We start from the raw sequence: 23,819 nt of genomic DNA on the forward strand, positions 1-23,819 counted from the left end.
GGTGGTCTTTCTTCATTCACATCACCATCTTCTCTGCTAGCATCTCCTCTTGTGCCTGGGACCACAGACCACTGTTCCCTTATGCAGCGCCCCAAGCGTACCCGGATGCAGCCTTCATGTGTCATTTTCCAGTTTGAGTTCTCCGCTCCCCGTGCCCCTTTCTCTGGTCTAAACCTTAGCAGGCTTTCAGGCTCACTGCAGATTCTGCCTACTTCTGGTTTGTTGAAAGAGGGGTAGCTTGGCTCTGGGAGGCCTGGGCTGTGGCCATTTCTTTTCTGTGTGGCTCTCATTTCCTGATTTATAGAGTTGGATCAGGGGAGTGTTTTTAAAGCTGCTTTGTGCAAGGACCTTTTTAAAAACAACATGGTTCTTTGAGGGACTTTTTCAAAATACACTGTCCTAAGTCCTGCTTTAGAGATTCCCATATGCCTTAGAGGGGAGGCTGTGTGTGGGGGTTGGAGGTGAAATGGCGTCGGGGGTGGGGGGTGGGGAGGACACCTGCAGTAGGACTTTGAATTTCTTTCAGGTTTGATGATCTCTCCCTACTGAGAACTGCTATTTTACATGAAATCGCAGAGGAAACCCAAATATAGAGAGAAAGAAAAGAAGAGAACGGGGGCAAGTATAGCTAGAAAAACACCTGGCCAGGCAGTCTCAAAGGCCCTCATCACACAGCCTCTTTGCATCCTTACGTCTTAGCTGCCCGACATGCTCCCTTTCTTTTTGCCAGTGGTAAAGGCTGTCTGTGGCGCTGGGTCCTTGGTGATGCAGTTCAGCATTCTCTAATCGTTGGTGTGTAACTGCTTCATGTCTGTGGGTCTTGTTTTTCCAACAGAACTCCTTGAGGGCAGGTCTATAGGGCCATTTAGTGTGACTTTGTGGAGCTCAAGGTGGCTTCAGAGAGAACTGTGGATCCTAGGCCATCCCAGGAGGAGGGCTCAGAAGGTAGGTAGTCTTTTTCAGTTTCTCCTACACCGTGATTTGGGGAGTTGAGGTTCAGAACCGTAGTAGGCCTTCAGTGTGATTGCTGACTCTACTCTCCATCTTTATGCCCCAACAGTCAGCTTTGGCGTGAGGTGCTTTGCCCTAAAGTACTCCTTTTAGCTGTCACCATGGCTTGTAGTTTGTTAAACCAGTGAGTTGGCATGGATGCCTGAAACCCAGTTGTTCCTGTGATGTCTCTGGCTTCCCTTTGCTTCCTCAGGCAGCTTCATGTTCCATCCAGCGAGCAGCCCTCTTTGTCAGAAAGGAGCAGCTAACTATTTGGTGAGATCAGATCTCTGGGTTCGGAGGCTTACACTGGTATTTGGGTCTTAACAGTTCTTCTGTAGCTTGAGTGTCTTGCTAGGGAGAGTTTGATAAAGTGTTTGGATTGTTTAAAGGCTGGGGAATGCCTGGTAAGAACAGTCCTTGCAAAGAAGCGTGAATGAGTAATACTTTCACTGCCCTTTAATAAATGCTGAGCTGGCAAACATAGTGAAGGCTGTAGGGTTTTAGTGGACAGTTACTTCCTTCCTTTAAAACAAGTCTGAGATGAGGGGAAGAAGCAGTCTAAATGTGAAGGAAGGTTTAGAATGGACACAAGAGTGTGCTTTGCTCAGCTGTTAGGGTGTGCACTGTCAAAGGGGTCGCCTGCTGCTCTGTCCTGAAGACTTGTTTCGTTTGAAAGGACACTTGAGGATATTGTTTTGTGTAATAGGAAAAATCTTTAAGATTGGTAGTTTCCTGGGGCTGCGGGCAGGGAGGGGGATGGATAGGGAGAATAAGAGAATGAATGCTAATGGGTATAGGGTTTCTTTTTAAGAGAGAGAGAGAGAATCATTGATGTGAGTGAGAAACATCTTCTGTATGTACCCTGAGTTGGAATAGTACTTGTAACCTTCTGGTGTACGGGACGACACTCCCAACTAGCTGAGCCACCCGGCCAGGTCTGGGTGCAGGGTTTCTTTTAGGCATGATGAAATGTTCCAAAATTGAGCCCAGGCCGATTTGGCTCAGAGGTTGGAGCGTTGGCCTGCGGACCAGAGAGTCCCGGGATCGGTTCCCGCTAGGGGCACGTACAAAAAGAAAAAAGAAATATTCCGAAATTGATTGTGGTAATAGTTTTACAACTCTAGGAATATACTAAACACCATTGAATGTACACTTTAAATAGGTGAATTGTATGTTATGTGAATTATGTCTTAATGAAGCTTGTACAAAAACAAAGTTAGAATCAAAAGTAAATTTGGTGTCAGAACTCCTGAGAATGTGTTCTGGTCACCACCTGTTTAGCTGTGTGAGCCCAGGCACGTTATTTAATAACCTCTAGAGTTTCATTGGCCTTACCTGTTAAGTGAGGGTGGAAATACCTTCCAGGATTGTTGTTGAAATAAATGGCATAGGACCTGTGAAAGTGGACACAGTAAAACTTGTTCTGGCAGTTTATATATTTGTGTGTTGAAGTTAGACGTATATTTTTGTGGATAATAAATGCTTGGTCTGAAATGCTCTTGCGAGTTCTCAACTAGCCCTGTGGAATGAGCAGTTATGGTGGCTGAGAACTGATTTGCATGCTGAGTAAATAGCAGAGTCCTTAAAGACCAGGTACCCACACAGCTCTGTCTGTGGTCTGGTACCTTGAGTCCAGACGGAGGTTATCCCTTTGCCTCTCCCTGCACGTCTGTTTCCCTGGCTTCAGATACTGTTTTCTTAGTTTGTTGTAAGCGTAATTGTTGTTTGTAATTGCCAAAGACAGTGTCTAGTTGGTTGTGCTCTCAGAGGGGGAGTGAGCCTGCTAAGTCAGGCTGGCTGGGAAGGGAGTGAAGCCCTTGGGCAGGGCCAGACTGCGGGAACCAGCAACCCTGGAATCAGCTCCAGGAAACAGGTCTGCTGTGATCTCCAGCTCCCTAGAACTGGACAGTGCTAGAATCATTGAGTCTCTATCCTCAGTGGTAAGGCTTCAGATTTAAAGGCTGGCTTTGAGTATGCCCCTGCCCTATCGATGAGACTAGAGTCTGTTTCTCAGAAAGCCAACTAAGGGAGAAATGGACAAAAGTTTGGTAATACCTGGCACACATCATATACTTAGGTAGTAAAATTGTTTATTTATCTCTCAAGAACTGTTTCTTTATCTCTCAAGAACTATTACCAGGATAAAAAATTATTAGTTTCTTTGTATGTTTTCATTTATACATTCAGTAGACTTTTATTGACAATTTACTACCTGTCAGAAATTATATACTAGGAGTTGAGGCTAAAAATACATAAAGATATAGCTTTAGCCCCGAGTTGGCATCATTGGTTGGGGAGATTGATAAAGTAAGAGATTATCTATCAAAGGAAGGAGGGGATGCCCGGCCAGTGTTGCTTAGTGGATTGAGCATCCTCTCATGGACTGAGAAGTCCTGGTTTGATTCCCAGTCAGGGCACATGTCTGGGTTGCTGGCTCCATCCCCAGTAGGGGGCGTGCAGGAGGCAGCAGATGGATATATCTCTCTCACATTGATGTTTCTCTCTCTCTAAAAACTCAATAAAAACATTTTTAAAAAAAAGAAGAAATGGGGTTGGATCAAAAAAAGCTTTGCAGAAGACTTGAACTGTGTGGACTGTGGATTGGACAGTGAATTGGATGGGGGACAGTGGATTGGGTGGGCCCAGTGGGTGCACTGGGGGCTAGACGAATGCAGTACAACTGTAGTCATGGAGCCTGTAAGGTGAGAGATGACGGTGGCCTGAAATAGGAGATGCAACAGGGATGGATAGATGAGGACGGGTTCTGAGCTGTTACGAAAGCAGAGCAGACAGAATGTGAAGGGTAGGGAGTAGTTAGGATGACTCCTAGGTGGCTTACTGGGTAGATAGTGGGGCCATCTAATGAGCCAGAGTCCAGAGGAGGGTGAACTGGTTTGGTGAGGTGGCAGGGGGGAAGTGATGAGCTGATTGTGAAATGTGAATTTGGAGGATCTGAGGGGCATTCCAGGGCAGGTGGCTGGAGGCTGTTTGGTTGTCCAGGTCTAGAGCTCTGAAGAGAGATCTGGAGGGATGCTCCATTTGGAGGTCATAAGCATATATTGTTGACAGTGTGGATGGGGGAGCTCGTCCAGGGAGCACAGGCCTTTTGAAGAGGGAAAAAGACCTTGCCCAGAAAGGAGACTTGAGGAAGAGCAGCTGGAGAGAGTGTTGGTCGTTTGGCCTGTAGGACATTTCTGCTGAATTTCAAGTCTCAGTTTAAATGACACTCCCTGAGGGTAGCAATCTTCCCTGGCACTCTTTGAATGCGGTTAGGTGTTCCTGCTGTGTTCCGATCATAGCCTGTCCTTCCCCAAGCATAGCACTCTGCACCTTTCTTTATGATCGCTTGTACTGTGGTCGCTCCTGGGCACTCTGGGAAGGTGGAGCTCTGTGCTGTGTTCACTTTCAAGTTTGCAGTGCTGGATTAGAGCAGGTGCACATGAAATGACAGTTCAGTAGATGAAAGTGTGTGGAAGGCAAGGGCAGGAGACAGTGCCGGGGGGAGGATGTGGTCATCAGGGACAGACAGGTTGTATTGTAGTGAAGTGCATGACTAGTCAGGTAAACAGGCTTGAGTCCCACTTCACTTAACCTTGGTCAGCTTCATTTTCCTCATCTCTTTTTTATGAATTTTTATTTATTTTTTTGGGTTTTCCTCATCTCTAAAATGAGGACAATGATGGCAGTTAACTAAGTTCTGAGGATTAAATGAGATGATGAGTAGAGATATAATCTTTTGTAGGCTCTAGTAATTATTGCACTGATTACCCAGTGTTCCAATTATTATTTTTTATTTGTCTGTCTGAACTTCTTGAGGACAGAAGTCAATTCTTACTTAGTTTTTTATCCTCAGCATTTGATAGTAAGGATACTCGGGAGCTGTTTGTTGAAATGAATTGGGATGGGTCATCTTGCAGCTTTGAGTAACCGGACATACAGCCTGAGTGTTGACTCACTGGTTTCGCTCCTCAGGTTTATTGGGGCCCTGTGCTTTGGGCCACTCCTTCTCAGAAACATACCTGAGGAGAGATCTGGTCGACAACTTTGTAATACTGGGCTAGCTGTATGAGGGGGGTTCCAGTAGGTGTGTCTCCTTTGGTCATAAGCTTGCTGAAGAACGGGTGACGTTCTCACATCTAGCCTGGCCTAGACTAGCACTCAGCCCCGGGCGCGGTTCTGAGGCCATGTGGGAGCAGCGGCAGCTGCGGGGCCTTGGGGATTGGTGACATTCACTGTGGGAGCGGGAACAGATGTAGCTCCTTTTGATCTACGGGGTAACGTGTGTGGAAACTGGAAGACTTGTTCTTCATTCCCTTACCCTTAAATTTTTTTACTTGTTGATTTTATTTATTTATTTTCTTTATTGATTTTAGAGAGAGAGGAAGGAGAGGGAGAGAGAGATAGAAACATCTATGAGAGAGAACATTGATCAGCCTCCTCCTGCATGCCCCCCACTAAGGATTTGGCCCACAAACTGGGCATGTACCCTGACTGGGAATCGAACCACTGACCTCTTGGTGCATGGGTTGAAGCACTATCAGTGAGCCACACTGACAGGGCTTACTTATTGATTTTGAAGAGAGAGAGGAAAGGGATGGGGAGAAAGAGAGAGATCAATCAACTGTTGTGCCACTCATGCATACATTCATTGGTTGATTCTTGTATGTGCATTGACCGGTGATCGAACCCACAACCCTGGCATATTGGGACACCACTCCAACCAACTGACCTACTGGTCAGGGCTTATCCTCTTTTTAAATTAAGACAAACAAAAGGAGTAGTCAACCCTGATCCTACCACTCTGGCAAAACTTTCTATTTATGATTTGCTGCTGTTCTAACTGAATTCTCAGGCCACTGGGACATCCTGGTTTTAAAACTCTGTGCCAGTAGTCTTGGCTGTTCTTCTGTGCCATAATAGCAAGCTTTGTCCAAACTCAGATGGAGTAGTGAGAGATGGCACACAAAGCCCATGGGCCGTGGTTAATGGCCGCATTTGTGAAGATTTGCATCACTTTTAAATGAATTAGTTTTCAGGAATCTTCAGAAACATGTCTGTCTGTATAAGTAGTATAACCAATTCTGCTTGATTATTATTACCTTTCTGCCCCCAGCCCCCTGCACGTTGAACATGATAGTTAATTTGAGTCAGTAAGGAATTTATTCCACATTCCATACTTTCCAGAAGTAAGATTATCACTATTTGCTGACTAGGCAGCTGGGTTGGGAGTGTCAGAGTTGAAGTGATACCATTGTAATTAACTAGTTATTAATAATAGAGAAGGGGCAAAGGGAAGGCCAGATATTATAGGCATGTCATTTGAGCAGCTTCACCAGGAAGCTGCAATTTCACATTCCCCAGGGAACCACATAGGGAAGATAGACACATGCACAGTAAAGTTGGGGTGACTAGGGAAGGTACTTGCCTGTTAGTCACACCTGGGGACAGAGATGGTTGGCCAGAATGGGTGTGGCCACTGAAAGCGTGCAAACGTTTGGAATACATAATCCCTTCAACAAAGGAGTTTGCTCTTCGGGACTCTTACACTCTCGGTCCTGCGGACCCCACAGTGGACTAATGGACTGCAGCTAGCCTGATGCTGGACTGGACCTGGCTCCAACGTGGGAAGGACACTGGCTCTGTTTTTAGCTCTGCTTAAACCCCAGCTACACTTCTTCTGTAGTGGGACAGCGGGAACTGAGACTTTGGAAACCCAGGGGTATAATTCCATGGAAATAAAGCTCACGCTCCTGTGGGGGCCTCCGGAAATGCTAATTCCAGTAGTAGCCCAAGAACTTCACCCCCACGAGCAACTTTCCTATCCTGTAGCTGAAGAATAGTGGGATAGGAGCAAAACATTAAAGAGGACTCTGGACACTTCACTGAAACCAGGTGACAGTTTTAGAAGTTCCCAGTGCCCCAGAGAACAGGGACAGGACAGAGGCAGCTGTCACCGGACGCTGGTGAATTGGTTGCAGATCCTGGGATGATGCCAGGCCCATCCACAGCTGTTGCGCTCCTGCAGTTTTTACTGGACAGGCTTCACAGCTGCTAGTCCTTCTTGATTAACACCTCATACATAACAGTCTTTAGTGGAATGCACTCTTCCCCCAATATGGCATTTGGCAATGCCATCCACATTAATGCCCAAGCCCTGATATTGTATCTTAATCTCCCGTGTGTTTCTCTGGGCCCTGCTGGAGTATTTTTTATTTAATTATTTATTTATTAAAATATGTTTTTATTGATTTTCTAGAGAGAGAGGAAGGGAGAGAGAGACATCTGTGTGAGAGAGAAACATCAATCAGCCGCCTCCTGCACACCCCCCACTGGGGAGCCAGCCCACAACCTGGGCATGTGCCCTGACCGGGAATCGAACTGGGACCTCTCAGTCCATGGGGCGATGCTCACTCCACTGAGCCACACCGGCGGGGCTGCTGGAGTATTTTTAAAACATCTCACCATTGTCCCATACACCAAAAGGTTGTAGGTTCAATTCCCGGTCAGGGCACATACCTAGGTTGCAGGTTTGAGCCTGGTCGGGCATGTACAGAGGCAACTGATAGATGTTCCTGTCTCACATCGATGTTTCTTTCTTTCTCCCCCCACCCCCAAAAACACATATCCTCAAGTGAAGATTAAAGAAAAAAACCTCATCATTTAAAGTCATTATTAATTAAATTATTCAACAAAATCTTTTGAGCCTTTACTGTGTGCAAGACCTTTATTGGATTCTGGGGCTATATGGTGTGCAAAGAAACAGACAAAAGACCTGCTCTCAAAGACTTTATAGATTGGTGGGAGAGAGACTTAAATAATTACATGAACAGATGCAGAACTGCATTTGTGACAAGTGCTAGCAGGAAGAGAGTTGTGGGGCTATAAGAACCTGGTAACAGAGACACTTTCTTTGTCCTGAGATACAACTGGTATGCAAAATTCACAGGGCGAAGAGGGACAGGAGAAGCATTCCGAGCAGGACCTTCCTGTGGAAACAACTCAGGATGGGAAGCAGCATGGCAGGTATGGGAGGGTGAAAAAAGGTGGCCAACATGCAGACTGAAGAAGGGGCTAATAGGAGACCAGATTGGACAAGTAGGTAGGGGCCAGGCTAAATAGGGCCTCTTAACCTGTTAACCGAGCGGGACATATAAATACGTCAAAAGTTGCATACAGTAAAAAGGGAATTCCCAGGGAATTCCCCAGTTAACAGGTTAAGCCAGGTTAAATAATTGTCTTTATCCTGCCGGTAATCCAAAGCACATTGTGAAAGGATCACTGCTGCTTTAGGGTGGAGAGCAGATTAGAAAGAGGACAGATGCAGGAAGACTGGTTGGAAAGGTATTGCAGCCTGGCTGGTGTCGCTCAGTGGTTGAGCATCAGCCCATGCACCAAGAGGTCCCTTGTTCGATTCCTGGTCAGGGCACATGCCCAGGTTGTGGGCCAAATCCCCAGTTGGGGGCATGCAGGAGGCAGCCAATCGATGTTCTCTCTCATTGATGTTTTTCTTTCTCTCTGTGTCTCTTTCTCTCTCTCTCAAATCAATAAAGAAAAAAAATTAAAAAAATAGAAAGCTATTGCACTGGTCCATGTGAAAGAGGGTGATAGCTTGGTCCAGGGTGGTGCTGGTAGAGATAAGAGAGGAGCATGGATTCTAGATATAATTAGTAGGTATATTGATAGAATTGGTGATAGATTGGATATTGAGGGTGTAAAGGGGGACTCTTCGGAAGACTTCTAGGCTATATGCACAGAATAGTGCAGACAGTACATGGCAGTGTTATTCCTAGAGTATGGTGCATCAGAAGATTCCCACTCAACTCTTGAGGGTGGATTGAAGTGTCAATCAGATTTATGCCTTACAGGACCCAGTGGAGTAAATCATAAGAGGAAACCCTTTCTCCTGGTGTTGAAGGAACCCTAAAGTTCTTTCCCCTGCAACCAGCCATTGCTCTTGGGGACAGATATTTTTTGTTTTTGGATTTTTCCCTTAGCCTCCTTTTGCCACTCAACAACACTCACCAAAGTCTAGTCTCCTTTAGTCACCATGCATTTGATTGCCTTTACCCTCTTCATCTTCCCCTCACCCCCCTTCCCCTCTGGTAACCACCATACTGTGGTCTATATTTATGAGTGTGGTGTTTTTTGTCTATTGCTTTCTGTTTTATATCCCACATATGAGTGAAATCATATGGTTCTTGTCCTTTTCCATCTGACTTATTTCACTTAGTATAATATTCTTTAGACCCATCCATGTTGTCACAAATGGCAGTATTTCATCTTTTTAATGGCTGAATAGTGTAATTCCTTAATTGGTAACCAACTTTCAGCAATTAATCTATTTGCAATAAAATTAGTAGTTGAGCCCTGGCTGGTTTGGCTCAGCGGTTAGAGTGTCGGCCTGTGGTCCAGAGAGACCTGGGTTCGGTTCCCACTAAGGGCACGTACCTCAGTTGCGGTTTGTCCCTGGCCCTGGCTGGGTTGTGTGGGTGGCAACCACTCGATGTGTCCCTTTCATGTCACTGTTTCTCTCTCTTTCTCTCCCTCCCACTCTAAACAAAAAAAGATGCTCTACCATATTTAAAATAATAATAATAATAATAATAATAATAATAATAAAATTAGTAGTTGAGAAAGCTTTCCTTTTGTAAGGCATGCCTGGGCAGTCCCTTCCTCAGCTGTGGTGGTCTCTTAAAGCCATTAGTTTACTTTTTTTGGTTTTTTTAATTTTAGTTTTTATTGTTGACATTATTGCAGAAGTCCCCCTTTCCCCCCCTCTTTACCCCCCTCCACCCAGACCCTCTTCTCCCCTCCCTCTGGCCCTAACCACATTGTTGCCCGTGTCCATGGGCTATACATATGTGTTCTTTGGCTATTCTCTTCACCCTCTTTCATCCTGTCTGCCCTGCCTACCTCCCCTCTGACGTCTGCCAGTCTATACCATGTATCCATGACTCTGGTTCTATTTTGTTTGTCAGTTTATTTTGTTCATTAGATTACACATAGAAGTGAGATCATATGGTATTTGTCTTTCTCTGATTGACTTATTTCACTTAGCATTATAATCTCCAGGTCCATCCATGCTCTTGCAAAAGGTAAGAGTTCCTTCCTTTTTACAACTGCATAGTATTCCATTGTGTAAATGTACCACTACTTTTTTATCCACTCATCTGCTAATGGGCACTTGGACAGTTTCCAGATCTTGACTGGTTTACCATTGTAGGCAGTAGATGTTACAGCTATTTTCTCTTTTGTAGTTGGGAAACTGGAGACCATGTTTGTTAGAACTACTACCCAGCAGTTAAGGATGTGAGCTGTAGTAAACTAATGGCTTTAAGAGGGTTTGGGCTGAACCCTTGGTTAGTGACTTATCTCCTATAAAAGGAAAGTTACTGAACCTCTTTAAGCCTCAGTTTCTTCATCTGTAACATACACATAATACTAGTTACTAAAATTGTGAGAATTAATGAGATACTGAGTACTTATCTGGCACATAATAGAAGCTAAGTAAACCTTGGCTGTTATCATAGTTAAAAGCACACAGTTGAAGTGGAATCTGCGATTGACAAAGAGATTGAGGAGGGCTTTGATTGACATGCACAAACTTGGACCTATCTGTTTTTATTGCTCGGAAGTCTTTTTGATCTTGGTTTTCAGCAGTGTTCTAAATAGGTGAGGTTGCTGAGTGATCTGTGTTTGGATGAATAAAGTCTTGTTATAATTTGTGTAGTGGGATTCGAGGCAAGGGCTCACAGGCCTTTAATGATGACTGCAGAATACATTTTCTTGGATGCTGGTGTTTTAGCAGCAATGTATATCTTACTGTGTTGTTCTGATCTCTCCTTTCCCTGTCTGCAGTTTTAGTAGGAAGCTGAGCACCTTATCTTCTCTCCTCTCCTATCTTTTTGTCCATCTGTTGAACTTCTGCACATTCCTTACAAGCCACTTCCCCAGAAGCATTGCTTGAACAGTCTTTCCACCCTATCTTCCCCCGCTGGTCCTCTTACAGTTAGGTTCCCTCTTTTGTGTTGTAGCCCCACATCAATACCTTTATTACAGCATCTGTCATAGTGCATTATGATTGTACAGGGTGTTGGTGTTGTCTGTTCTCCCAACTGGACTGTAGCACCTGTTTATGGAGCACTCAGTAGGAATTCATTTAAATTATCTTTGTCTCATAAATCTCCTCCTCCCTTTCCATGTACAAACCTCCACTATCTTCCTCATCCTCTGCTTTAAAGAAATACATACATCTGTGTATGTATATACAAATATATATTTGACTTAGTTTGGAAATGACAAGGCTAAGAACGATGTGGGTTTTTTTCTTGTTTTTTGTAAGTGAGTTTCTGCTTGTTGTATGTGAATGGCCGGAGGGTGGAGGGGTATGTGCCTCTATATCCAGAGAGGTCATGTAGGGGATGTGGTGGTAGCAGCCGGGGAAGGCCATTCAGGAGGTTGTAATCACTGAACAATGGCTAAAATTCTATGAAGATTTCTGGCTTGGAGGCTTCATACATCCTCATTTCACCTAACACCCACACACTTGAGGCAGTAGATTGTAGTTCTGATATTTGATGACTCTTGCCAATTTTGCGGTGAGGTGGTAGCTATAACATTGGTTCCTAGTCCTTTGACCCTGGATGTATTTATTGTATGTTGACATGTTGTGTGACATGATTCTGTTAATCTGTGGTTTAGAGAAACTTGGGTACAGCTTAGGCAGGGAGAGACTAGACAACCCACCCATTGTCAATGCAGGTTACCTAAATCAGTAATACTCTTGATGACAATCAGCAGAAACCCACTGTAGCTAACTTATACTAACAAGGGGGTTTACTCTAAAGAAACAGGTGTGATTCGTGGAACTGTGGGCCACAGGTGTGTGGTTGGACCTCACTGAAGCCTGGAAAGCCATGGGAGTCCAGGCCATGATTGTTTGTGTTTCTGGGGATTGGGCTGTTATCTCCACGTAAACTCTTTGTATGTATTATTCTCTGCAGGACAGCTCCCTCTGCTTCCCCATATGTGTGGCCAAATCTACAAGTCTAGTTTAAGGCCAGCTTTATTAGCTTCTGTTAGCCCTCCAGCCAAGTTCATAAGGGAGATAAAATGACTAGCCCTTTGTGGGACCCCATGCAGTTGATGGGGAGCAGATGGTTCAGGACATGAGGGGAACAGGGGATAGTTGTATGGGGAAAGGGAGTTTTGGGTAGAACAGAATCCTAAAGGATGTCTCCTGATTGCTAAAAAAAGAATTCCATTAACCATTTCAAGAATTAATATAGGTGGTTTTGGATAGTGTAAATTCTTTATCATCAGATGATAGATACTTCTGTGGACATGGCAATAGGGTATCCTCTCCATGCTGGCTTTATTGTTTGAACTGAAATCCAAGCACTCATCAAGATGATTGCTAGAGTTTTCTAACAGCTGATTGAATTTAATGACTAGCTTTGCTCTCTCCGCAGAGAAAGATGATAGACCTGTCAAAAATAATTATGCTTTAATGAAGTTCTTTGCCAATGACAGATGGTAAAACTCTCGATGAGAATTTCTAAATTACCCAAACACTCTGATCCCTTAGGCATGTGGTAAGTCCTGAGTGTCTATAGAGGTGACAAGCTCCCGAGATAATCTGACACCCCCCAAGTTTGGGAAGCACTGCCTCAGAGGAACTTGATTCCATCCTGGGATGGAAATTGAGCCACCTCTCAAATATACCTTGCTCAAAACAGGTTCTCTGAGACAGCCATGACCTTCTTCAACCTCAAGATGGACTTTCTAACCTCTCCCTGCCTTAGCTGTACCCAAGTTTCTTCTAATGTTATATTTCAGTCTGAATTAACAACTTCAGAAAACTCGTACTATCCAGAGCCTTCTGCCAAAAAAACAAAACAAGGCAAAATAAATTCCATTTGTATTTGTTGACAAAACAGGTTGTGTCTTGTAGAATTTTCCAGAGTCACGATTTGACCAGTTGCATCCCTGTGGTGTCATTTAACATGTTTCTCTGTCCCAGTGTTTCTTATAAATTGGTAGATTGACATAAACACTCAAGCAGACAGAGTTAGCTGTTTTGGCAAGAATACTTTGTGGGCCCTGGCCAGTTTGGCTCAGCAGTTAGAGCGTCGGCCTGCGGTCCAGGGAGACCTGGGTTCGGTTCCTGTTAAGGACACGTACCTCGGTTGCAGTTTGTCTCTGGCCCTGGTTGGTCATGCAGGTGGCAGCCACTCGATGTGTCCCTTTCACGTTGATGTTTCTCTCTCTCTCTCTCTCTTCCTCTCTCTCCCTCCCACTCTATCTGAACAAAAAATGGAGGAATGTCCTTGAGTGAGGATAAAAAAAAAACAAAAAGAATACTTTGTGGGTGGTGTGGTAGGAGGCCCACCATGACTCCCTTCTTGTTAGGTTAACAGCCATTAACGACTGTTGCTTTGGTCTACTAATTCATTAAGGATTCCTAATTATCTTTGAATATTCAATAAACACTGAACCCAACAGGAAGGCATTTGAAGATGTTTTTATTGAGAAACAGTGACACAGAACCTGGCCTTAATTCTTCATGAGAAGTGATTGTAACCCATGGCACCGTCTCGAGGTCTTGGGTGACTTAGAATGGGCAAAGGGTATTCCCAGCAGTCTTTACTGGTCCTGATATGCCACAGAGTAGAAGTATCAGTATTGAATTTTCTAATTTTTTACTATTTTATTTTTTTACATTGAGAGAATTGACTTGATACATTCATATTTTCCTATTCTTTAAGCCCTTTCCATAAGTCCATTTTCTCTCTAGAATATACAATCTTTTGCTTGTAATCCTTGCTTCTCTCTGGAGGGGGATGGGAATTATCCTGTGAGATGTCTTCCATTCTCTTTCTGACTCTGAGCAGCCTTACTTTGCTGTGTGACATTTGATTCTTTAGATTGGGAGTGCCCATTCCTGTCCCTCGACCTGGGACAATTAATAGTTGTTAGTCCTAAATAATTAGTTTAATACATTGAACTAATTTGTTGGAATTTTCTGTGGTCCTTCAGTTAAAAAATACTTAAAAAAAGTAATTAGCTTGTCAAATAAACAAAAAACTCCTGAGGGTATATATTTTCACGTGTACTCTGAAAGCATGGCTTTAAGTTACTCATTTTGAGCCCTTAAACAAGTAAAAATATTACCCTTTGCTCTTCTCTTTTAGGAAATTCACACAAATGAAAAGGAAGTAACTGAGAAGGAAGTAACTCTTCACTTGTTGCCAGGTAACAGTCACGTAAGCAGTTCAAAGCCAGTGATAAATTATGTCATTCCTACTGTCTCCATGTGTGCCTTTGTTTTCATCCAGACAACATGTAACAGTAATGAGTAGGACAAAATAGCAAGGTCTTTTGTTCAGTAATTACACACCTGGGACTGAGTATTATGACATCTGTAAATAATTTTTCTTCTTTTCCTCTCCCCAAGCAGATGAAAATAAACCTGGGAAATTTTCACCTCTTTCACAAGCAAACGAGGCCTATTTCAGGTTTGCCTTACTCGGCCCCATTCAGTATTCTATTCTGGTCCTCAGTCAGGAAAATCCTGATCCCCCACACTCTCTTCCTGCTGCCGTAGCTGCCCAGGCTTCCCCAGGCTTCCCCAGGCAAGCCTTGGTGGGTGGCCTCACCTCTTGTCTCTGCTTGTGCATCTGAGCACCAGAGCCAGCGCCATGCAGGGCGGCCTGGGCCACCAGGGCTTTGCCCTGTGCTCATCACCAAGGAGCCTCGATTGGTGGTGTTTTCGAGATGGGGGAGAGTGAATCTATAGCTTGAGTCAAGCTTTAATCATTTCTGAATTCAGAAACAGAAACCACTTGGTGGTGTGTCTTCTTCCTGTATGGGGCTGTCCTGTGCACTGTGTATTCAGGTCTTCCACTTTCTTTTTTCTGATCCCAAATAGCTTTCTAAAATAAGTTTTTAAAGGTGCATTTTCCCCCCAAAATAGGGGCTCATTCTGGTACTTTTTATTTTATTCCATTCCATTTTATTGGGAGAATATGAACATGCACAAATTTCTGGCTGGTCCACCTTATTTGGTAAATATATTGGGATTCTATAACTTTTTCTTTTTTAAATTTTTTTATTGTTTTTTTTTAGAGAGAGGAAGGGAGAGGGAGAGAGAGATAGAAACATCAATGAACAAGAACATCGATTGGCCGCCTTTTGCATGCCCCCCACTGGGGCTTGGGCCCACAACCTGGGCATGTGTCCTGATGGCGACTCAAATCGGTGAACTCTTGGTGCATGGGTCGATGCTCAGCCACTGAGCCACACCAGCTGAATGATTCTGTAACTCTTTTAAAAGTGATTTAAAGATTTTTTTAAACTGATTTTTAGAGAGAGAGAAGAAGGGAGAGGGAGAGAGAGAGAAACGTCAATGTGAGAGTGCAGCATTGCTTGGCTGCCTCCTGCACACCCCTGCCAGGGTCCAGTCTGCAATCTGGGCGTGTGCCCTGATTGGAAATTGAACCAGCAGCCTTCCGGTGCAAGGGATGATGTCCAACCAACTGAGCCACACTGGCCAGGGCTGGGATTTGATAACTTTTTAAAAAAAGTTAAGTTTCAAAGGCTTTTTCCTATAATAATGACCTAAACCTTACTCATATACCCTACGGTCTTTCCCTTTCTTGGATTCTAGATTCCAAAAATAATTTATTTTTTTAGCTTAGTGTTACATACATTCTCCCTTCCCCTGGGTGCACAGCTGTGAACTCACAGCTAACTTCCCTGAGCCCAGTTCCCTAGACCAGACTCAGATCCTTTCCAACTCCCATGATTCAAGACTCTGCACACACAGCAGATGACTGAGACACAGCACGCCCTGCGTGCACAGCCTCACCTGGATGTTGTGTCGGCCACTGCGTGCCAGCTTCTGGTGTCCAGTGCATGGCCATGGGCTGGCAATGGCTTGCCTGGTCTTGGCGAGAGGTTCACTGTTAAAATCTGTTTCACTCCAGGGGTTGAAAGCACAGGAAGCCTTGCTCACATGTCTTCCACCTTGGATTTAGCTGAGGCATTTTTTCTGGGACTATTTTAAACCCTAGTGAGGCCCTGACTTCATTGTTTTCTTCAAGCTCTGTGGTCTCTGTAGAGGCTGACCTAGTGACAGCCATCTTCCAGTATTTCCTTAGCAATTAACCCCTTGGAAGATGAAAAACATACCATAATATGTGTCCCTTGATAGTCTCAGTGTCTGTAACTTTTCAGTTTACATATTGAAGGTTAGACTAAATGAATTTCGAGTCAAACATTAAATTCAAAGACATTGAAGGAAATAGCCAGAGGGAGATTCTGAGGGGAAGGTGATTTTCTGTTGGAGGAGAAGAAAGTCCTTTTCTTTTTTGTTGCATAATATTTACACTTAATGTTTCATTTCCCCCATAACCTTCTCCTTCCCTGCCTTCACCCAGACATCCAGCCCTGATGCGTTTCTCTGTGGGAGCAGAGAATGCGCATCGACCCCTAACTCCTGATCGTTTTGACTGTAGAGGGAACTCCGTCTCCAGGAAGTGTACCTTTCCTTGTGGGCTGGGTGCTGCAGATAGAGCCGGAAAGGTGACACACTCGGAGGAAATAATCTCAGCTAAGAAAGAGAGGAAACAGTTTTTTTCCCACAACCTTTGACCTCCCTTTTCCTGCCATCCTTGTCTGTGGAGCCAGAATCAGTGTGGTCATGCTGCAGCCTCTGCATCTGAGGAAGCTGCCTGAAGCCCTGGGACCCGGGGACAGTCCCTTCCAGCAGTTCCAGAGTGGGGAGTAGACCACTCGCTGGGAAGGGCCCGAGACCTACATTCCGGAGCACACTGGCAAGCCCTTCTGCCTTTGCTCATCAGGGTATTGCTTCTCTGGAATGTCTGCCTTGGTCCAAGCGATAAAAACCCTAAGATCTTATGCTTGCAAGTGTAGCTGAGGTCATTCCCACCTCTTTGGAAACTTTTGTTACTCACAGTGAGAAGATGGAGAGGTGGCCTGTGTGAAGGTGCTTCTGAGCCCTGTGTCTCACTTCCCAGTGGCCTCCACTCTGCCTCATCTTCTACTTCCAGTTTTGCAGCTTCTGCCTTGTTGAAAAGTGTCCACTTCTGAGTGTGCGTTATGTTGTGTGTCGGTTTTGACGAGAGTACAGCTGGGGAAGCTTTCGCTGCTCACACACTGTATGTTCCCTGAGGACTCAAAGAGGACTTGTTTGGTTTCACCCAGGAGAGCAGCTGCTTTGTGAAGCCAGCACAGTACTGAAGTATGTCCAGGAAGATTCCTGTCAGCGTGGGATCTATGGGAAACTTGTCTGCACAGACTTCAAGATTGCTTTCTTGGGCGATGACGAGTCTGCACTGGATAATGATGTATGTCTGAGCCACAAGGGAGCAGTGCAGTTGTGGCCCCGGTGTCTTTTTCCCAGCTTCTCAATTACCCCGCCCCCAGCACACACAAACACGGAGGACAGCCTGCTCACCACTAGTCTGCTCTCTGTCCTTCAGGATCTCCTTCCAGTGGTAGGACCATTCTAGAAATTTCTGCCCGTGCCTCATGTCACACTGGCTTGCATTTGACTTTATAGGCTGGCACTTTTCTTATTTTCTTCTGTATTTCATCGCAGTGTATATAACACATTGGAATCACTTCTCCCCAAATATACTGGTGCCCCCACCTCGTTTTCTCTATACAGTAGCACTAGCCTCTTTCTTAAATTCGGGAACTAAGTTTAGTTGTGAAACTGATGCTGAATGCAGCACTTGAATTTAGGTTTGCTCTGCACCACCAAGCGGTGGTGTCTTTGTAAGACGTGTCCTGCTTATGAAGACGGAGCAGTGCAGTGAGAGCCACACCACTTGGAGAGCACTGGTCATTAATGGGAGCGCAGCTGTCCTGGCCCACCCTCGCTTCTTTACCAGCTGCACCTTGGCCGTCTCAGAGCCTGGGCTTCTGGCTGCTGGTCGCCGCAGCGGCTAGCTTCCTGCTCCTGGAGGGACAGCTTTTACAGACACGAGTCTCCCAGTGTTTTCTTCCTGCGTAACTGTCACTCACCTGCTTGCATCTGTATGGACAAATCATAACCTGCGTGCCACTTCCCGGCACCTCTCAAAGTGGTCACATGTGGCATGGTAGGTTTGCCTAGCAGCAGCCAGGAATGGCATGTCCCGCCTGGGTTTGCCACACAGTGATCACTGCTTCGCTCACTCATTCCCTCACCTCTTCCCAGGCATGTGGCTCCACTCCCTGCTTTCCTTAATGTGCGAGTGGAGAACAGTGACTGCCTTCTGTTCTTGTCTAACAGTGCATAGAAAGGAGTCACAGTTGTTCCCTTTTGGATCTTTCAGGAAACCCAATTTAAGAATAAGATTATAGGAGAAAATGACATCACACTCCACTGTGTTGATCAGATTTATGGAGGTAAGTATCTGTTTTTCCTTGGGGTATTGCGAGCTTTTGAAAGTGTAGCTGATAATGTTTTTATGTTCTTTTATAGTTTCCTAAAATTTCTTCATGTATTTATCTTGTTCAAATCAGTTTTATGGGTGATAAAATTGAGATATGAAATGGCTTGTTCGGGGTCACGTAGCTGGAGGAGCTTGGCCTTGAACTTAGAACTGTTCTCTCTAACACTCCACGGTGCCATTGGATAGATTTTGGTCATACTTGTTGCTGCTGGTGTTGGCCGCGTAGGTTTTACTGGACAGGCTAATCTGATAAAGGTCTTGTGTCCTGCATGTGGGTGTCTTCTCTGCTTTTAAGTCTCTCTGCTCCACTCCTCCATTTCTGTAAATAGACTTTTCCAGAAATCAGTCACTAGTCGTTTATGATGTTTCTAACTCTTGTACGTGCTGTGTGGTCCAAACTCTGGGAGATGGAGGGAAGTGGCAAGAGGGGTCCCTAGCCATAAACCCAGGAGTTGACTTTCCCCAGTGGTGTCCGTCCATCTTTTGTAATCTCAGCTTTCAGAGCTGGGTCTTCTGCAGGTCGGTGGAGTCTCCTGACTCCTCCTTGTGAGTCGAGCGCTTCCTCCAGGGCAGTGAGGAAGCCTGAGTGTTGTCGGAGAGCCAGGGCCCTGCCAGGTGGGACTGGGCACTGCCAGCCGTTACTCAGAAGATGGCACCTTTCCTCTCGTTTCTGAGAGCTCGCCTTCGAAGCTAATAGCACACCTTGTTTCTTTAGCGTTAACTTGTTGTAACATAATTTCCCTTCCTGATTTCATCATTTATCGTGTGTTCAGTGTTTGATGAGAAAAAGAAAACTCTCTTTGGACAACTGAAGAAATACCCTGAGAAACTCATCATCCACTGCAAAGACTTCCGGGTATTCCACTTCTGTCTGAGGTACACAAAAGAAGAAGAAGTCAAAAGGGTAATTAGTCACATGTGTTTTTAGGCTATATTTCCCATCAGGTTTTCCCCACTTTTTTTTTTGCTTACATTGCATGAAAGTTGAGGGGAGCCTTTTACTCTGTAGAGTTGAAATTGTTTATAATCCCATGTGCTTTGATTAGACTTGAGAGAAATTTAGTGAAACATGCCTGTGTATATCTTGGCACATGCTACCTTTAATGCTTCAGTCCCTGTTTTTATTCCTGAAGCCTCTAAAGGATGGGAGGTGGAGAACCAGGGTCAGGAGGCAGGGAAAGGGAAGGACGGAACAGCTCGAAGCAACCCTCCTCCCTGGCCCCTGGCAGCCTTTGCGGGAAGCAGTAGCAGTGACCAGCTCCTGGATGGACGAGCTTATTTTATATCTGGGAAGTAGTGGAAGCATGTGGAAGGAGGAGGAGATACACAGGTCAGATGGGCAGAGCCGAGTCACCAAGTGAGCCTGTGCTTTCGGACACTTTAGTAAACTGAATCCGGTTGCCACAGCAAATTAAGATGAGTAACTGGGTGAACTGGTTACAGTGGTCATTGTGACTTCTGAGATTTCTCTTACTGAGATGTGGAAGGTGTCACACTTGCCACTCTCATAAGGTGCAGCAGGGGAAGCCAGGCAAGAGGCCAATTCATCTGTTGTCTTTGGCTCTGGTGAGTTATGCACACTTACAGGCAAGTCCTTGATTTTCTCTTAGGTGGTATGGAAGGTCCGTTAGACTAGTAAACCTGACTCCTAGGGTGTGTAAACCTACAGTTTGCTCTGAGCAGAAGAGTGGTGTAGATAGGGAGTGTTCCCAAGAAGCCAGGTGCTGCTTCTATCCAAACATTCTTTTGTTTGGAATCTCAAACAGACAGCACAATGGGTTGATTTCTTTCTTTCTTTTTTTTTTTTTTAATTAATGAATTTTCTTTTGTTACAGATGTTTCTTCTTTTCCCCCCACTGATTCTCCCCTCCCCCTCCCTCCCTTCCCTGTCCCCAGCTTTGTTGTCCATGTCCATTGTTCATGCATACAAGCATATAAGTTCAGTGGTTTATCTCTCCCCTACCACCCCCTCTTCTGAGGGTTGTCAGTCTGTAACCCACTCCACGTCTCTGGGATTATCCCATTCCTCAGACTGTTATGTTCATTATATTCCACAAATAAGTGAGATCATATGATACTTGTCTTTCTCTGTTTGGCTTGTTTTGCTTAGGATGACACTTTCCAGGTCCCTCCATGTAGTGTCAAAGGATAAGAGATCTTTCTTTCTTACAGCTGCATAGTACTCCATTGTGTACATGTACCACAGCTTTTTTATCCATTCGTCTATTGATGGACACTTGGGCTGTTTCCAGATCTTAGCTATTGTAAATAGTGCTGCTACAAACATGGGGGTACATATATTCTTTCTGATTGTGTTTCAGGCTTCTTAGGGTATATTCCTAGAAGTGGGATCACTGGGTCAAATGGAAGTTCAATTTTTAATTTTTTGAGGTAACACATATTGTTTTCCATAGTGGCTGCACCAGTCTGCATTCCCACCAGCAGTGCACTAGAGTCCCCTTTTTTCCACACCCTCGCCAACACTTGTTGTTTGATGATTTGTTGATGGCGGCCATTCTGGCAGGTGTGAGGTGATACCTCATTGTTGTTTTAATTTGCATCTCTCTGATGATTAGTGATTTTGCGCATTTCTTCATAGGTCTCTTAGCCATTTGTATGTCCTGTTTGGAGAGGTGTCTATTTAGTTCCTCTGCCCATTTTTTAATTGGATTCTTTGTCTTCCTTGAGTTGTATGAGCACTCTCTATATATTGGAAAGTAACCCTTTATCTGATATATCATTGGCAATTATGCTTTCCCATTGATATCTTTTTCTAATCCAGAAGGAAGTCCTAAGGGCCACAGATGGGTCAGAACAACTAAGTGCTGATTATTATCTGACATTGGCTGTATATCTTCAATGTCAGATCTGTAGAGTATCTGAATATGGCACTGGAGATTTTTGTAGCACTTAGTTTTTTAGAAACTAGACCATGCTTTCAAAGTTTCCCTAGAAATTAAAATCTCGTAGAGAACCTGACAACATGGCTAGCATTTGTTTATTTGTCATTATTCTAAGAGAACGTCATGGGTGCGGACCTGAATGAGAGTGTTTGCATGCTGCCCGTAGGCGCAGTTAGCACGACTGAGAACTGAGACGACTCGGTGTTCACCTGCCAAATGTGACTGTCATGTTTGCTTCCTTTCTAGATTGTCAGTGGCATAATTCACCATACCCTGGCTCCTAAACTGCTGAAACGATTGTTTCTCTTCTCCTATGCAACTGCTGTGCAACACAATATGGGTACGTGGCTTCTGGTCTTAGTTTGTAGGTGGGCGGACCTTCCAACTTCTCCCTGAAATTAGTGGGAGAAAACCCACCCAGGAGGCATTTTCTCTTCTTCTGTAAAAATTGGTCACTGTTGCTTGGGTAACACATTCAGGTTTCTTTTTTTAGAAAAAGGTTTCTACTTTATTTCCTGTGATCTTAGTTGCTTTCACTTATCTTTTAGGTTTGTTGTCTTTTTATGAGGGATTATTGGTTTCGTTGTTTCTTTTTTTTTGTTAATCCTCACCCAGAGGATGTATTTTTCCATTTTTATTTATTTATTTATTTTTAGATAGAATGGAAGGGAGAAAGGAGAGAGAGAGAGAAACATCGATGAGAGAGACACAGCAATTACTTGCCTTCTTCACAACCCCAACTGGGGCCGGCGATCGAACCTGCCACCCAGGCAGTTGCCCTTGATCAGGAATCAAACCCACGACCCTTTGGTCCGAGGGCCCATGCTCTAACTGCTGAGCCAAACCAGCCAGGGCAGTTTTGTTGTTTTATGAAAGTTAAAATCAATATATTATAACTGGAGATGTGAAACTGTAGAGAAACAAAATTGAGACAAGTTTAAAATAGCCCTGTTTGTCCGTGGGTTCTTTTTCTACTTTAATATACTTGATTTTCTTCTGTAAGACTCTAGAGAATGTCTTGCATTCTAGAATGTTTTTTTGTTTTATTTATTTATTTATTTTTTAAATCCTTACCCCAGGATACGTCTTCCATTTATCTTCAGTCAGAATGGAAGAGAGAGAGAGAGAGAGACGCACACATTGATGTGAGAGAGGCACATTGACCGGTTGCCTCCCACATGACCCTGACCAGGGCCAGAGACTGAACCACAACCAAGGTACATGCCCTTGACTGGAATTGAACCTGTGAGTCTTTGGTCCACAGGCTGATACTCTAACCATTGAGCCAAACCAGCCAGGGCTATTTTGTTTTTTTTTTTTTTGTTTTGTTTTTTTTTTTGTACAGACAGAGTGGGAGGAAGAGAGAGGAAGAGAGAGAGAGGGAAACATCGATGTGAAAGGGACACATCGAGTGGTCGCCACCCGCACGACCAACCAGGGCCGGGGACAAACTGCAACCGAGGTACATGCCCTTAGCGGGAACTGAACCCGGGTCTCTCCGGACCGCAGGCGGACGCTCTAACCGCTGAGCCAAACCGGCCAGGGCTGTTTTTTAATGTATATATTTTTCATCCTCATCCGAGAATATGTTTTTATTGATTTGAGAGAGAGAGAGAAACATTCATGTGAGAAAGAAACATCTATTGGTTGCCTCCTATATGTGCCTTGCTCGGGGATCGAACATGCAACCTAGGTATGTGCCCTGACCAGAAATCTAAGCCGCCACCTTTCAGTGTACAGGACAATGCTCCAACCAGCTGAGCCACACCAGCCAGGGTTAGAAAGTTTTTAAACAACCAGAACATGCTTTATAGCAGATATTTTGGGGGAAGTGGAACAGTTGTACATGAAAGAACACATCAGGTGACAACCAGATGTTTCATGGAATAGCTTGAGAGGCAGTATCTGCATAGGAGTCAGAACACCTGCGTTTGAATTCCAAGTCCATCAGTTATTAGCTGTGTGACCTTGAGCAAACTACTTAAATTTCCTGTCTCAGTTTCTTCATCTGTAAATTGGAGATAAAAATAGTACCTACCTCACTGGGAAGTTGGGAAGATTAAATTAGGGAATAGACATCAAGTACTCAGAAGAGTACGTGGCCCATAGTAAACCCTAAGGGTTTGCAGTTAGCATTAAAAAAAAAGAACACATCAGAAAACTAGCTTGGTTAGAAAACGTTTTTAAGATTCCAAATATTTTCCATTCAGTTCACTGAAAAAGAGAGCAGTCTTAACTAAGAAACTTTGGTCATCTGAATTAGCTATTAATAATGCCTAGCATTATATAGTGTTTCCACAGATGTCTGTCTTCTTCCTTCTTTAGATCTCTCCCCTCCATCTGTTCCCTTGCTGTTCCCATTACTTTAACAGGAAATTGATGTTTGGTGATCCTGCATGCTCTGTGCTTCTCGTCAGGGAGGTGGCACGTTTCAGGCTTTCTGGAACGCAGTTGCTTT

General features: G+C 44.4%; 1 protein-coding gene across 3 annotated transcripts in view; it reads left to right on the forward strand.

Moving 5' to 3' along the window:
* Nucleotides 1-23,819, forward strand: part of MTMR12 (myotubularin related protein 12) — a 64,275-nt gene that overhangs the window by 9,014 nt on the left and 31,442 nt on the right. For 2 of the 3 annotated variants that reach the window (XM_036278911.1, XM_036278912.1), the window contains exons 2-6: nt 14,187-14,247; nt 17,221-17,363; nt 18,339-18,411; nt 19,232-19,362; nt 21,608-21,701. In XM_036278911.1, coding sequence (XP_036134804.1) covers nt 14,187-14,247; nt 17,221-17,363; nt 18,339-18,411; nt 19,232-19,362; nt 21,608-21,701 — 502 coding nt within the window. Of the gene's footprint in view, nt 1-14,185; nt 14,259-17,220; nt 17,364-18,338; nt 18,412-19,231; nt 19,363-21,607; nt 21,702-23,819 lie in introns of those variants that run through there. The other variant, XM_036278913.1, reaches the window with a different exon arrangement.

The sequence above is a fragment of the Molossus molossus genome, unplaced genomic scaffold (assembly GCF_014108415.1).
Source record: "Molossus molossus isolate mMolMol1 unplaced genomic scaffold, mMolMol1.p scaffold_m16_p_3, whole genome shotgun sequence".
In the NCBI taxonomy this organism is placed as follows: domain Eukaryota; kingdom Metazoa; phylum Chordata; class Mammalia; order Chiroptera; family Molossidae; genus Molossus; species Molossus molossus.